At 34.0% G+C, this 15,669-nt stretch overlaps 1 protein-coding gene across 4 annotated transcripts in view; it reads left to right on the top strand.

Annotated features, from left to right (window-relative positions):
* LOC121479955 (activating transcription factor 7 interacting protein) overlaps positions 1-15,669 on the top strand; it is a 110,060-nt gene that overhangs the window by 12,648 nt on the left and 81,743 nt on the right. For 2 of the 4 annotated variants that reach the window (XM_041736104.1, XM_041736105.1), the window contains exon 1: positions 4,314-4,750. The exons of the other annotated variants lie outside the window; for them this stretch is intronic. In XM_041736104.1, the coding sequence (XP_041592038.1) occupies positions 4,734-4,750 (17 nt within the window). In that variant the 5' untranslated portion in view covers positions 4,314-4,733. Of the gene's footprint in view, positions 1-4,313; positions 4,751-15,669 lie in introns of those variants that run through there. 4 annotated transcript variants of the gene reach the window in all.

The following is a 15,669-nucleotide window of genomic DNA, read 5'->3' on the forward strand; positions in this document are numbered from 1 at the left end:
AATGTGGGTCTCGAACTCATGACCCTGAGATCAAGTCTCATGCTCTACTGACTGAATCATCCAGGTTCCCCTGGTATTCTATTCTTGACATATGATTGCAACATTTTTTTCTTATCTGCGGATATTAATTTTTCTTGAAGTTTTTTTCTTAAATAGTTTTCATGTTTTTTGTTTTAGTTTGTTTTTGGCCTCTGTCTTCCATGGTAGACTTTTCAGTTGCCTTTTTCTGCCTTGCCTGACTGTATTATATGTTGTGGAAGATTAAAAAGTTGATTAGAGGGGGCCTAGGCAGCTCAGTTGATTAAGCATCTGACTTGTGATTTCAGCTCAGGTCATGATCTCAGGGTCATGAGATCAAGCCCCACATGGGGCTCTGTGCTGTGTGTGGAGCCTGCTTAAGATACTTTCTCTCTCCTTCTGCAACCTCCCACCCCTACTTGCACATGTTCTCTCTCAAAAAATTTTTTTAAAGTTGATGGAAATATTTACATTTGTCAGCTTTTAATGTCTTTTCGGCTTATTTGGGTTGGCTTTGTTTGTTTGTTTGTTTATTTATTTATTTATTTTTTAAGGTTTTATTTGAGAGAGAGCACCCAAGAGAGAGCACAAGCAGCAGGAGCAGAGGGAGGAGGAAGAGACTCCCTGCTGAGCAGGGAGCCCAATGTGGGTTTGATCCCAGTACTCTGGGATCATGACCTGAGCCAAAGGCAGAAGCTTACATGACTGAGCCACCCAGGTGCTTCTGGGTTGACGGTCGTTTGAGAGCCCTAGACCTTAAGATCTTGTGTCTTGTGCTTTTCAGATACCCTCAGAAAATAGTTCTCCATTTTTATACATGAGGAATAAAGATTTGATTGCCAGCATTCTGAAAGATTAATGGAGAAAGAGGACTAGGGGTCTCTGCAGTAAGAACTCAATCCCTTTCTCTTTGGTATGCTAATCATTTTTAACTATGGATGTTGTCTTTATATTTTTGCTAGGATTGTGGAGAGGAGGTATTTTGTGGAATGTGATAAGGATATGTAGTTTATCTTATTGATTCAAAAATAGCTTTCACTAGTATTCCCTTTTTTAGTCACACCATCTTTTTTGCTCTGCTCACCTCCGTTGGCCTAGTTCTTTTACTTGCTATGTCTTTTGAAGTTGCTGTCGTGTAACTTAAAATTGATTCCTGCCCCCAATGAAGCATGGAATATGATGTGTGGGGAAGTCCTAAGTTAGTTACCAGTGGTTCTGCTTATTTTCCAGCTCCCAAAATCATCTTAGCTATATTTTCTCTTTTACTTTTCTGCTCATTCTTGAGCATTTATGCTTTCAAAAAATACCTTTACAGTAGATTTGGTGAGAATTGAGGGAGTGAAATTATGTGTTTTCATTTCATTATCTTAACACCCTTTTAATGTTTGTTTTCTTTGGATGTGTAAGGCTGCTAATAATATGCAACTAAAGTGTATTAACTAAATAAAAGTAATTTTCTATATATGAGAGTGATAGAATTTCTGTTTAGGTTCTGTGAATTTTTAATATTTTATATATGCAAAATATTGGGCTTAATCCCAAGACCCTGGAATTATGACTTGAGCCAAAGGCAAATGCTTAACTGACTGAGCCGCTCAGCCACCCCTCCATCTTGGATTTTAAAGTACAGAGGTTGTTTTAGGCCAGTGCTAAAAACTTAATTGAGTCTTTAGCTATTTTTTCTTAGAAAGTAAGAGTTGAGATCTTAAAATGAAGGTTCTTAAAGATATAGAATTTTCTGAGGTTTTTGTGGTAGAAATCAAAACACTGGGAATTAATTAGAACTCACCATCTATTGATCAAATAAATGCTGTGTTTTGTACTATGAAAATGAATGGAAGATGAATTAAGTTGTGATTTCTGTCCTTTACGGACTAATATATAAAAACACAAGTGAATGATAGATATGTGGTGAATATATTGATGGTATGCTCAAAAGATCTTGAAAGCTAAATTACACTTGGTTTGGGGGAGTATAGTAAAGGGAAAGACAGAGTAAGGAAAATATTGTTACTCATGAGAGAATTTAGGTTGAGTCCGGAATATGATTTATCTGGTGAACTAGAATTGTTTCTTTGGGCTAGAGAGTGAAACATGTTGTTGACAGTGGCCCCAGTTATCTGAATAACAGCCTAACATTTTCCTTTTCTAAACCATTTTCATAATGCATAGAAACAGAACCTGTGTGGGAAGAGATGGGTGAATGAAGCTCCATGGACTCAGACTGAGTATAGTCTAGCATATATTGCAGCTCCTGACACTTTTGTGAAGTTATTTAATCTTTGAGTCTGTATTCTTCACTCATGAGTTGGAAATAATAACTACCTTGTAGATTAGTGTGAGAATCAATTGAAATAATGCATGTAAAACTTACCTGAAGGCTTGATATATATTAATGTATCTCTGTACTCCTTTGTCCTCTAAGTGCTATGTGTAAAGTACACAATCAGTGTAGTTACTGTTTTCTCATGTGCCTTTGGATAATAGAGGAAACCTGGTAAATTACTCTAAGTTTATTTAATAAAATGATTCCAGTGGCTGGAGGAGAATTGGTACAACGAGGGAAATTCTGCTTACTTTGAGATCTAGATTGGGTTAAAAGTAGTTCTTGGGGTGGCTCAGCAGTTTAGCACCTGCCTTCGGCCCAGGGCGTGATCCTGGAGTCCCAGGATCAAGTCCCACATCAGGCTTCCTGCATGGAGCCTGCTTCTCCCTGTGCCTGTGTGTCTGCCTCTCTCTTTATTTTTGTGTCTCTCATGAAAAAAATAAATAAAATTTTTTAAAAAAAAGTAGTTCTTATAGCCAGTTAGTAGTAGCTAGCAGCTTAGTTTGCTCAGGAAGGTAGTCAGGATTTACATTGGAAAGGTATTTGAGGATATGGGAGGCTTGGGGTGCGGATGGGGGATTGGACAGGGTACATTTGAAGGTGTGTTACATAGTTTAAATTTTTGTAGAACAGACTTCCAAAAGAATCTCCTATCCTAAATATCAGAAGCTGCTCACTTGGCAGCTTTAAAAATTTTTGTTATTTGTCTTCCCATTAATCTTAATCCCATTTCAGTGCTACAGTAATGTCTATCTTGTTTGAATCTTCTGCAGTTTACCAATGTCTTGCTTTTAACAAATAGATTTGAGTGACCCTCAGAGTGATCTTCAAAAAACAATTCTTTTTTGAAGAATTAATGTGGCTTGGTTAAGCATAATATATATATATATTTTAATCTAATGTAGTACTTAAGTCTTTACCATACATTATACAGTTTGCCCCTTGGAGAATATGTAAGGATCTTTTAAGAAGCTGAGTTAGTTAATTGAATTTAAAATAAAAAATGTTGAGTTACGTTTGTCTTATTTTTGAATTTTATTATGTTAAATTTTAAATATATACAGAAATAGAATGAAATAACTCCATGTGCCCATCACTCAGCTGGAACAGTTATCAATTTGTGCCAATCTCCTTTAAGCTGTACGCCTACCACTTTCCTATACCCTTAATGAATTTTAGTAAATATCTATATCATGTGATGGATAGACACAAGATCACATAGGGCAGCTAGATCTTAAGAAGGGTAAACCAAGGAAAAAAGGAGAAGGTAGATTTCTTAGATATGAGCTACCAAGCAAACAGTTCCTTTCTGTGATCTTGTCTTTCTCTTCTCTTGATGGGTAGGTTACTCCCAAGACCAGATATGTTGGGATCTCTCTCAAATTTGTCTTGTTAGCATACTCACTTTCATATTGAATTTTAGTCTACTGTTCTCCCTTTTTGGTTTTTATCCCCCGGGGTGTCTACATTCTTTGTTTTCCCCTCATATTAAAATGTTGGGAGGTCTGGAGCAGGGAATGAAATTTAATTTGCCCTGGGACCAAACACTCACCTGGAGTTATCTTTGTGGCCATCTGGACTACAAAAGCGAAGAAATTATTTTATCTTTATGGCAGATTCCTCAAAATAAGCTTTGTTGCCAGCATAGCTGTAATGACTCTAGTCTCTTCCTGCAGTTATTTAAAATTATTGTCAAGATTCAAAAATTTGACTGCAAGCTTTAACCATTCTGTTAGATTTCAGTACTTGGGGGTTTAGACTCTGTGGTGGAAAAAAAATCTTTAATTAGCCTTCTATAAGTAGAAATTGACTATCAGGATTTAAACAATTTAATTTTCCAGAAACTATAAAAATTGGCACTCTTTTCATGATAAAAGTACTATAAAAGACAAAAAAAAAAAAGGCCTTGAGCAGACTTTTTTTTTTTTTTTCTGGACTGAAATGGAGGCTTTCTTTCAAGCGTATTCCCTGATGTTTGCTGTGTGTGATTTGGCTCTATCTCTGTAACTGCTAATATGTGGCATGGATTTCAGGCTGCCTGGGATCTGGATGTGCCCAAAGTCTGTATTGCAAGTCCGGATTCACAGGCATTGTGTTACAAAACTGGCTTGCTGCCTTCTCTGTTTTCTGTGTCCTAGGCAGCTGCATTGTTTGTTGCAGTATATGCATTAGCTGTTGTCAGTGTTCAGTTTCCTGCAGACTGACAAAGTGGGAGGGGCTTTGTTTGATACATAGCTGAGTTTTCACTGTGTGAGTTCTTGAGTGCACATTGCAGCCATCTTAATTACACTTTAGTGCAACTGAGACAGTGCAGCTGTCTCAAAATGGCTGCTGACCTGGTCTTTGTAGCTGCTTAGGCAGCAACTATGCCAGTGAGGAGACTTGGCACATGCATCAGGACCAGAGGTAAGGACCAATTACTCTTTATCTTTGACCATTTTAATTAAAAAATACTTGAATTTTACTGAGTTTACATAGGCAAGGTGAACTTAGAGCTTGCTTGCTAGGAAGTTGAAATGTTTGCTTTAAGCTTCTTTTAGGGAAACAGTACTTAGGATGGTGAGGTCAAAGGTTAAATTCCTGTAATTTCTCACCATTTTATGTTCTGTCATTGTCAGAACATTTGATCACCACAATAGTGTTTTCTGACCTTAAATAACTTATATTCTTTTTGTGTTGGATATTTTAGTTTGTTTGATTTTTTTTTTTTTTTTTGGTAGAAATTGAAAACAATGTATTTGCTGAATAGATTTTTTTTTTTTGGGAAAGGAGCCATAAATAAGCCTTGTTTTGCATGAAGAGTGAGATTTCTGTGTGTGTGTGTGTGTGTGTGTTGGAGCTATTGTTTGGTAGCTTTCTGGGAAGAATGTTAATTCTCTGAATATAAGTCATAGCACAGAAAGAAAAAAAATTTTTAACAGATTTTTTTTGTACTCTGGGTTCTAATTCTTTCTCATTATGCTGCCTCCTCTTGGCCATTTAATTCTTTCACATTTTTAAGGGTGCTAACTTTTTATTCTAATTACTTTTTGCTTAAATTGTCATTCAGATTTTTTTAAATAATAAATTTATTTTTCTGTCATTCAGATTTTGAATTAGAAACAAGTTCATATGTAGGTCTGCATACTCCTTTTCTTTCTAGCTAATGTATTCTAATGCAAGAGAGCTTAAATAAATACTCAGTTGTTTTAGGTTAATAGATATTAATTGTTGATATCTACTTTAGTCCTAGTTAAAACCTGTGGTATATTTAAAAATAATGTAATTCAATGATTTTGTAAATTTAGTTTCACAGTTTTCAAAAGACTTTAACATTCTTCTGAAGTGGAAACATTTATTGAGATATGGTAAGTCAATAGTGACCCAGAGGGTAAGAAGAATGAAATTTTTATTTACATAATATTTCAGATACCAGAAATTTTAAACTCTAGTGTTTAAATTGTGGTGCTTACTAAAATTTTTAAATAAATGTTATAGTATAATTCTCTAGTTTTGTCAAGGGATATATGAATATATCCCTGACTAATATGACATAGAACAGTAAGTTTTGAACTTTCTAAGTACTGCAACTTTAGAAAACAACTTCTTGCACATTAAATTCTTGTGATTGACCCCTGTATTTAAAAATGATACATATGATATTTTATTGGTTTGTATTTATTTTCCAATTTAAAAGTATAGTATTACTCTAAGTTTATTTAATAAAAGAACAATTAGGCTTTTACAATGAAAACAAAAGTTTGAAACCAGATTATCTATCACAATTATAATCTTTCATTAGTGTCAGGAGGTTGCTTATTTATTAGGTTGCTTATTTGTAGAACTTTAGTTGCTAAGAGACTGTAGAATTCATTTTGAGTATTCTAGAACATATATTCCGTATGTTCTTTTTTAATTTCATGACGGTAAAATATTAGATCTATATTTACACAAGTTAACAGTTTGAAATTGCTGTCTTGCCACAAAATTGCATTTATATTTTTTCTTTTTTTGACAATTTTTTTTCTTAATCATTGGTCATTTATTCTTTGGCTTCAAATATATTTGGGGTCACTGATTCAGTTTCATCGACAAATTTAGCATATTTCACTTCATTAACTTACTACTCTTTGAAATTGTTAGGAGTCTTTTATGTGATATAGTAGATTATAATAATATGAACATTACATTATATAAATCCAGTAATATGAGGTTGCCCCCAAAAGAAAAGAACAACAAATTTAGTGTTGTGAGAGAGATTTTATCCATCATGCCTTTCAGTAAGGTTTTGCCCTAGAGTGAATATGACATAGGAAGTGAATGTGCTTTGTCCTTAATCATGGTCATTTTCATACCTCTCATAGTTTGAACCGCTCACTGTATTCAGATATTTTATACAATTCAAGCCAGATATTCAGTTTGTTCTTCATTACTGGAGAAAAACTGGTTAGGTTGAAATTATCAAAGCAGTTTATGTTGATCTTCAAAGTAGGACCTTGGGGAAATTTTAATGATCTGCTCTTTTTGCCTTCTATCCTGGATTATAAAATTTATCTTCAACGTCCACAAGATGACTCCATTGATTATTGCTTATACATGGGAAAATACAAAGTGGTTACTTAGGTTATTATTGCTAATTCTTTCAGGGCTGTGTTGCATTTTTGCAACTATAAGCATAAACTAGACCTCACTGGGATTATTACTTTTGGGACTGATGACAGTTTTCAATTTGTCTATGCTGAATTCCAGATTAGCTATTAGGCTGCATAATTGAAGGCATAATAAATCTGGGAGCTGGATAATTAAGATTTAATGTTCTTGTTTTGTCGCTATTTGTACTCCCTATTTGTCCTTTTTTTCTGAGCCATTTCTTTAAGCATGAACCTTAAAGAAAATGTTGAAGTTAGTGGAGAGAAACCAACTGAGTTCAAATCTAAATTTGAATTGCTTTTACTACTTCTTATATTGGTGAACTCATTCTATTTTCTGACTTTTGCTTTCTAATCCTTAAAATGGGAAAAAAATTGCCGTTTCTTTGGCAAGGATATGCTGAGAATCAGCTTACATCATGTTTCTGAAAAGAACCATGAAATACTCCACATGCTAATTTTCTAGTAATATTTGTATGTATGTATGTATGTATGTATTTATTTATTTATTTATGTTTTTATCTAATGCAACTGGATTAGGGAATATGGTATATTTAAACAGTATGGGAAATTTCTCATATAACTCATGCTCAGAAGCAAGAAGTGCTGACTAATGTTAGGACATCCACATCTGGTTGGTAATATGTTGTATTTATGTTAATACTACTGATTTCATTCTGTTACATAGATTAGCCACCTTGTGCTGTATGTGGATAGTGGCAGATGTGTTTATTAAGTAAAGTCAATATAGAATGTTGGCATTACAGAATTAGGGGAGTAAGTGGGAGAATGTTTTGATTCTAGTTTGGCTGAGTCCTCCAAATATTCAGTGAGAAAATAATTTCTCTAAAGGGATGACTTGAATTCGGGGCCTAGAGTTTTCTGTGTTTCAATACAAATGAGAATCTTAAGAACAGTGTTTTATTTAGTAGCCACAAATTGGCAGCCAACAGACTATCCTTTAGCCGCTGCTTTATTACTCTAGCTGTTAAAGTCCTATTTTACACAAAAATCAGGGTGTCTTATCTCTGAAAAACAAAAGATAGGCAGTGCTAAGAATGTATTTTTTGTATCAGAAAAATAATCTTGAGTGGAGTAGCTGCTGTCCCCTTCAGATAGGGCCTATACAGTTTATAACTGTTCCTGTACACTAATTACATTACCTACTGGGCCCCGGTAAACTCTTCCTTTTAAATCCCTATTCTATTTACTTGAGATTGTTGGGAGCCTTTTTCTGTTTAGGATATAGCTTCTAACCTAGAAGGAAGTAAGCACAAGTAAAGTCTAGCCTACTTTGCCTGGTAGGAGAGACTGCATGTGTAGAGACCGTTTACTGTTTAGAAGATATGGCACCTTTACTAATTTTAAGCTATATTATTAGATATATTAGAGTACTCTATATTAGAGTGCCATGGTGTTGATTGAAGGAGATCCAATGACGTCAGCAAAAATTGACAATAGAACGAAAGTGAAGAGATAAAAGAAATACTAATTAGAATTGTGAATACCGTAAGGTCTTTTAATGTGATAACAGGTCCTTTTTTCTTTAAATATTATCACAGTGTTAAAGACATCACTGTTTATCATTTGGATGTTATTAATGGTGATATTGAACAAGAAAAAAACTAAAGTATATTCAAAACATAGTTGACTGAACAGTTAAGTGAAATACCTTTTATAAAGATTTTTGTCTAAATTGGTTGAGAAGTCTTAGCACTAAAAATGAAAAAGTTGCTAGTAGAAAATTTTCTTAACTGCACTAGAATAACTTTAGAGGCCATTAGCCATTATAAACTTATTTTTGTTAAAAGTTTGCTTCTGTTTATGTAACATTAACTGTCTCAACTATGTTGAGACTACTTTGATGATCCAGAAAACATGGTAGTTTATGATCATGAAGTGATTTGATTTTGAATTCACATTTTCCAGAGTGAACGCCAGCTTCTTAGCATTCATGTAATACCATGACATTGTTAACTCCAGGGAAATGTTACTCATTTTTGGACGATGGCTTTAAGTTAGAGAGGAAACTTCAGTGGAAATTGAAAAAGCATTTAACTTGTACAGGAAACACTGATTCTCCTCCTTTCTGAACTTCTCACGCTCCCAAAAGAGATAGTGATTTGGAAGAAAGTTTAAAGTCCATTCAAAGGAGATTTTTTTTTTTTAAACCGCTGAAGTTAGAACTTTCACAGAATTCGCTATTAGTAATTTGTAGCAGTCAGTTCTTAGTCATTAATGTGTGTAAATATGGAAACGATGAAAACAGTGCTTATTCAATGAATCCTTTGAGTTTAATGAAAAGATGGAATTTAACACCATGTCTCAGGAATTGCTTCTGTTCTGCCTAAGGATTTCTGCCCTTTTTGTAGTAAATCAGGTGCTACTATCCAGGATAGTCATGTGACCGGTTGCTTTCCTTTACTGACATGAAAGTATCATGGCATGAGTTGTGGAAACTATTAGCATAGAAGTCGTCAGAAAGGGATTGTTTTTGTCTGGTACTACTATTAAGTAATTGTATAGTTTTGGATAAATTAAAATTTTTTTTTTTAATTTTAAGCTCTTCATGCCATTCTGCAACTATTAAAAGAGATCCGTGGTTGGATTTGGATTAGATAAGGAGTCAGGAAAGAACAGGAACTTTGGAATCTGAGTCAAGGTGAACTCATTTTCTTTCACTGACTAGTTCGAAGTTTATATGAGAAATGTATATATGATGCTGAAAGTCTTACGCATTATTTTTTTATGGGATGAAGCTAGTTGCTTATTTTCAGAATCCAGTTTTCTTATCTAAAATGGGAATAAAGTCTACCATACTGAGTTGATAATTGGGATTTAAATGAGCACAGCATATTTGAAGCATTAGTGCAGTGTGCGGCACAAATTAAATATTAGTAAATATTGGTTGCTTTTTCTGCAGAAATTTTTCTGCAGAAAAATTTCCCTCTGGCACAATTTTTTTTCTGTTTTTTTTTTTTTTTTTCAATCATTATGGAATTGTGGAGAAATCTGGGCTACTTGGATATTGTAGAAAAGGATCTTTAGGGCAAGGGGTTGTTAGGGACCTGGCTGATTTGCAGAAAAAAAATCCCAGAAAGCAAGATGTTTCAATCTCAATGTGAAAACTTTATAAAGAGTTTGAAGGGGACACAATAAGAATTCTTACTGGTGCTAAGGCAGCATGATAGAGTGAAAACAAAAATAGATTGTGAATTGATCAATTGATTCAACAACTTTAGCAAACATTATGCACCTATTGTTTGCCAGGCACTGTTTTGATATCTGACAAAGAGATCCCTGCCCTCAAGGAATTTACACTGGGGTAGGGGGAATGAGAGGATAGATACTAAATATGAGAAGGTTAAAATACCAGGAGATTGAGAATCCGGGATAGGGTAGAATAATGCATAGTGAATAGCTAGGTGAACCCTCCCAAAATGCGGTCTGTGGATCAGTTCAAGGTCAATTTGGATTAGTTTTGTCTATTTATTCCAGGTCTTCCATGAGATAAGAACTGAAATTAAGAGTGTTTAGAAATTTTTACATCAATCTGATAAAGTAACTTTATGTCAGTTGGGACAAATAATAAAAATAATTGAGGCATACATTTTATATGCTTTCTTTTTATTTCACTTTCTAAGTAATTCATTTTTGTTGTATTTACAAAAGTGTTGATCTTTGATGGATTAGAGATAAGACATTGGTTATTTACCATTATTAGTTTACAAAGCACTGAGCTAGATTACTAACTAATATTGTTGGCACTTCAGTAAGCAGGTTGAAGAGAATTTAAGCTTCTTATAATTAACTCACTTTCAGGTGATGGTTTAACTTACTCAGCTTAAAAAATTATAATTTTATACATTATGTATATATATATATTTAAAGATTTTATTTATTCATAGAAACACAGAGAGAAAGAGAGAGGCAGAGACACAGGCAGAGGGAGAAGCAGGCTCCATGCAGGGAGCCCGATGTGGGACTCGATCCTGGGTCTCCGGGATCATGCTCTGGATGGAAGGCAGCACTAAACCGCTGAGCCATCTGGGCTGCCCAATTTTATACATTATATTTTATGCGGTATTAAATAGTTTTAGGTCCTTTGATTTTCAAGCACTTTTATTCAAAGAGTTGGATGCATAAAGTAGGAAGAGAGAGGGAGGACATATCTCCAACAAAATTAAAACTGGAAGGAGTACAATACTTGGGTGATTTCCAACTCTGGGATTTTATGATCAATAAGTTAAATGTTACATAAACAGTGTATACACTGTGTGAAATTTCACTATATTATATATATTCCTGTTTCTCCTCCTGCTGCTGGTGGAGCACAGATTCCGAAAAAAAATATGTAGTTGTTTGAAGAAATCCACTATTACTTAACAAAGAAAACTGAGGTAACAGGATTATCATGTATTAGAAGTCTTCTAATTACTGTTGATGTGTGATATCTTTATTTTCCCCCTAATTTAGAGCCCTGTTGTCTTTATTGTATAATAGGGATAGTTTGAGAATGATGTTTTAAAGTAACTGAACATAAAATTAAAAATGAGGAACAGAAGCACCTGGGTGCTCAGTTAGTTAGGGGTCCAATCTTGATTCCCCAGTTGGTTGAGGGTCCAACTCTTTTTTTATTTTTATTTTTTATTTATTATTATTATTATTTTTTTTGAGGGTCCAACTCTTGATCTCAGTTCTTGATCTAGGGGTCATGAGATTGAGCCCTGCATTGGGCTCCATGCTGGATGTGAAGCCTATTTTAAGAAAATAAGGAACACATTTTGGATAACCCCTAGTTAGCATATTAAGTACTTCTTTTCATTTTATTACTATTTTAGATGTGGCACTAATCTAGTTTCTAGACTTACTTGAAAATGAAATTTAGTATATTTAGGCTCACTAAAATAAGTGGAAAAATAGAAGTGAAGAGAGAGTTATTTAGTAGGTGATAAAGTAATTATTGAAAAAAATGTAAACAAAGGACTTCATAGACAATGACTCAACTCTTGCTGGCCAGTCAGATCTGGCCATTTAAAACAACACAGGAATTTAATACATTGGTCTATACTACAGAAAAAACAAAGGTTTTTGAGTATCTCTGGTGTTAAACGTATTTTTGGTGTGGTGGGGGGAAAATGTCAGTTACATAAGATTATAAGTTGATTTTTTTTCTAACTAGCCGACAGTTAACATGGACAGTGATTTGACTCTTGTTCCGTCAGATCTGGCCAATTAAAACAGCACAAGAATGGTTTAGGTTAAACAAGAATGTGACACTGACAAAATACATTCTTGTATAGATATTTGTAACTTAACATGCCTGAATTCATAAAAAAAAGTTTAGTGATAGTAACTAGTGGTAAATATTTTGAATTACTTAATTATCACACTAGTGATACTTGAATATGCATGAAGTCTTAGTGTTTGGTCAAAAGTGGTGTGGTTTTAAGACCAAATCTGTTTAATAATCATTTACTATTTAAGTGATTAATAAAATTTGAAAGGTGGGTGTAGAGTTGAATGAAGACAGCTTTTACCTAATGTGAATTGTAATTTATATTTTTAATGATTGTTAAAAAAACAGTTACTGGATTTATATGGTATATTGGTCTATATCACAAAAAAAAAAATAAGTCGTTGAATATCTCTGGGTGTTAAACACATTTTTGGTCTAGTAGGGTTAAAATGTCAGTTACATAAGAATTATAAGTTGATTTTCTCTTATTACCTGGGTTTGAATCATTGGTAAATAGATAAGTAGATATATTCTAGAACCAGTCAGTGCCTGTTGGGGAACAAATGGGGGAGAGTTTACTCAGCAGTATTCTCCTTTAGTTTGGTCATGAAATGAGGACTGCTTTATGTAAATTGTTCTTACTGGTGCCAGCTAGCTGTAACTGCAGTCTGGCTGTGCTAGGGCAGCAAATAATATGTGTCATGGATTTTCTGTTTGGAACGTATAAGAATTCAGCCTTTTGGACTGAAAGAACAGAGTTGATGCTTTAGAATAAGAGTACTCAGTCCTCCACAACTGACAATATGTGGAATAATGAGAAACTATAAGCCTTTGAAGCTTTTAGTTCTGTTTTTATAGCTTTATGCCTATTGATACTATTGGGTAATATGTGGGAGGTACTTAACTGCACACAGTTGCTGCAGTCCTAATAGTTGGCAGAATAGAAAGCAGTACAAAAGAATTCTGATTCTAGGCATCTTCACTTGCAACAGTCCTTTGGAGGATGTACTTTGTGTGTTCTGTGAGCTTCATTGGCATACTGTCTGACGTTTTTTGGCTTTTGTGGTTAATGGGATGTTTGCTGCACAAACTACACAACAGATGTGAATCACTGTTTGAAAGGAATTTTAATATGTAGCCAATCTACTGTATTTCTGTTTTTTTTTATGAATATGAACCAAGAAAGGAATTTAGTCTCAAGAAGGCTGTTCTAGAAGCCTGCATTAGCTTTTACTGTTTATACAAATGAACTAAGTTGCAGTGGTTTACAGAAGAGGAAGTCCTTTTCACAATATCAAGCTACCCACAGGTAAGACATTCAGGTCCTTTTTTTTTTTGTGACCACCGCCATCTCCCACCCCCAGCCCCCAGGCCTTCTATCAGCTCTCACCTTTGGGAAGTTTTTTTGTTTGGTTTTAATTTTAGTCATACCAGGATTGGTAGATTGTTTAATGTAAATTTTCAGGAGATTTTGAATACCATATTTGGATTTTGTCTTTTAAAACATGATTTTCACTTTTTATATAATTTTCCTCAGGTTTGTTTAAATGAACTAACAGTGGGCTTCATATATGAACATTACTCATGCACATAATATATTCATATTACATAGAAATTAGTTTTAGACCTCTGTTCATTATAGTCCTGTTACTGTATTTTCAGTTGTAGTGACACCAACTGGTACATGCAGAGAAATGATGTTTTGTAACCTTACTAAACTATAAAGTTTTAGAGTAAATGTACCACTTTGAATTCATCATCAACATCTGACTGCTTCTGTTTTCACAAATGGTTCACTGACATACATTAGATAATGTATATTTATATATGTATATATATCATGTATATACATTACATATAACATGGTCAAGTTTTCCAGTTTCAGTTACCCTTTCCATTTCTACATATTTAAATGTATCACCATCTTAACAAAGTGAACTTAAGTCTAAAACTAAAATGAATATTAGAAATTTTATTTTAATATTTTATTTCTTAAGTTAGGTGAAATTTGCTAAAGGCACTTGTTATATTATTTTTTTTGTATGTTTGAAAAATTGGATGCAGAAAACCATAATCTCATTGAAATAAAAAGGTGTGAAGGTGAAGGTGTGAAAAATATAAAGGTGTGAAGATTTATATTTATAAAGAAATGAAAGTATATGTGTCTTAGCTAATAACAGTATAAATAAATATATAAAATATATTACTGATGGATACAATTTTGGAGGATGAATGTGAGTAGGTAACAAAGCAAGGCTAGTTTAGAGAAATAGAGGAGGAAAGGAATGGTATTAGGCAGTTCTTGGCTCTTTGCCTCCTTTTCTAGATGCTAAAGAGCAGGATCTTTCTGCAACCTAAAAGTGTTAGTTTTAGATGGGATTTTCAGTTCTCTAGACTCTGAAAGGGCATTGGTCATTTATTACTACATGGCTGGATACTTAAAAACTAGAGCCCAGCTAGATTGAATGTGGTAGAAGCCACACTCATGTTTCAGGGGTACAAACGGTTTCCTGTCTTTTTGACAGTTTTGCTATGGCTTTTGAAAATTATTGTTCTAATATATATTTTATTAAAGTAAAAAACTTATGTTTGTGGATGTGTGTTTCATTTGATTTAACAACATCAGTAGGATTAGAGAAATGGTGATAGTAGAAAGAGAGCAATTTTGATTAATTTGCTAAAGGTTGGATTGCGTGAGGCATGCTTCTCAGTGTGGAGAACACAGATGTTTAAAGCAGTTCCTGAAGTTTTCACACTTCTCCAGAGCGTAATTGTTAGGGAGAATGTTAGATTGAGAAGATAGTTGAGGTCCAGAAGATAGCTGAGGCTGACTTGGGGTTTTATTTATAGGTAAAGAGGCAAGGAGGTAGGCAAAACAGTATTCAGTAAATAATCAGTTGGGAGTCATAGCAAAGAAAGAGGAGGGAAAGTTGCACAGAGGGAAAGTTAGACCAAGAAGCCTAAAGGGAATCCTGTAAGACAAAGATAAATGTCTTGAGGATAAAGCTGTATAATTTTTGATACTATTGAAGTTGAGTGTGAATGATCCCAAAATCTGAGGTATAAATTTTGAGTTTTTAGTTTTTGTGTTCCTCTCAGGCAACAAAATTTATTAGCAAGCAATGTTGAATAACAATATCTTGTAAGTGGAGTAGACTTAGGTGGTCAAGTAGTTGTAACATCACACTTCTTACAGAAATCTGTTTATTATTCCTGACATATTATCTAGTTTAAGTTTCAACATTTCTAATGACAGAAAAGAGAGTCTCTAATTTCATAAGGCATTTGCTTTTCTTTTTTTGGACATCTGAGCAAATGAACAGTTGTTGATTTTGAGGAGAAATTGGCCTTTCATTGTTTCACTTCTGCACTCATCTGTCTGGCTGCCTGTTTTTTTCTGTGTTTGTATCTGTTTTACACATATGATAGATCTACACTATTTAAAGAAAGCCATTAAA

The sequence above is a fragment of the Vulpes lagopus genome, chromosome 21, assembly GCF_018345385.1.
Source record: "Vulpes lagopus strain Blue_001 chromosome 21, ASM1834538v1, whole genome shotgun sequence".
In the NCBI taxonomy this organism is placed as follows: Eukaryota; Metazoa; Chordata; class Mammalia; order Carnivora; family Canidae; genus Vulpes; species Vulpes lagopus.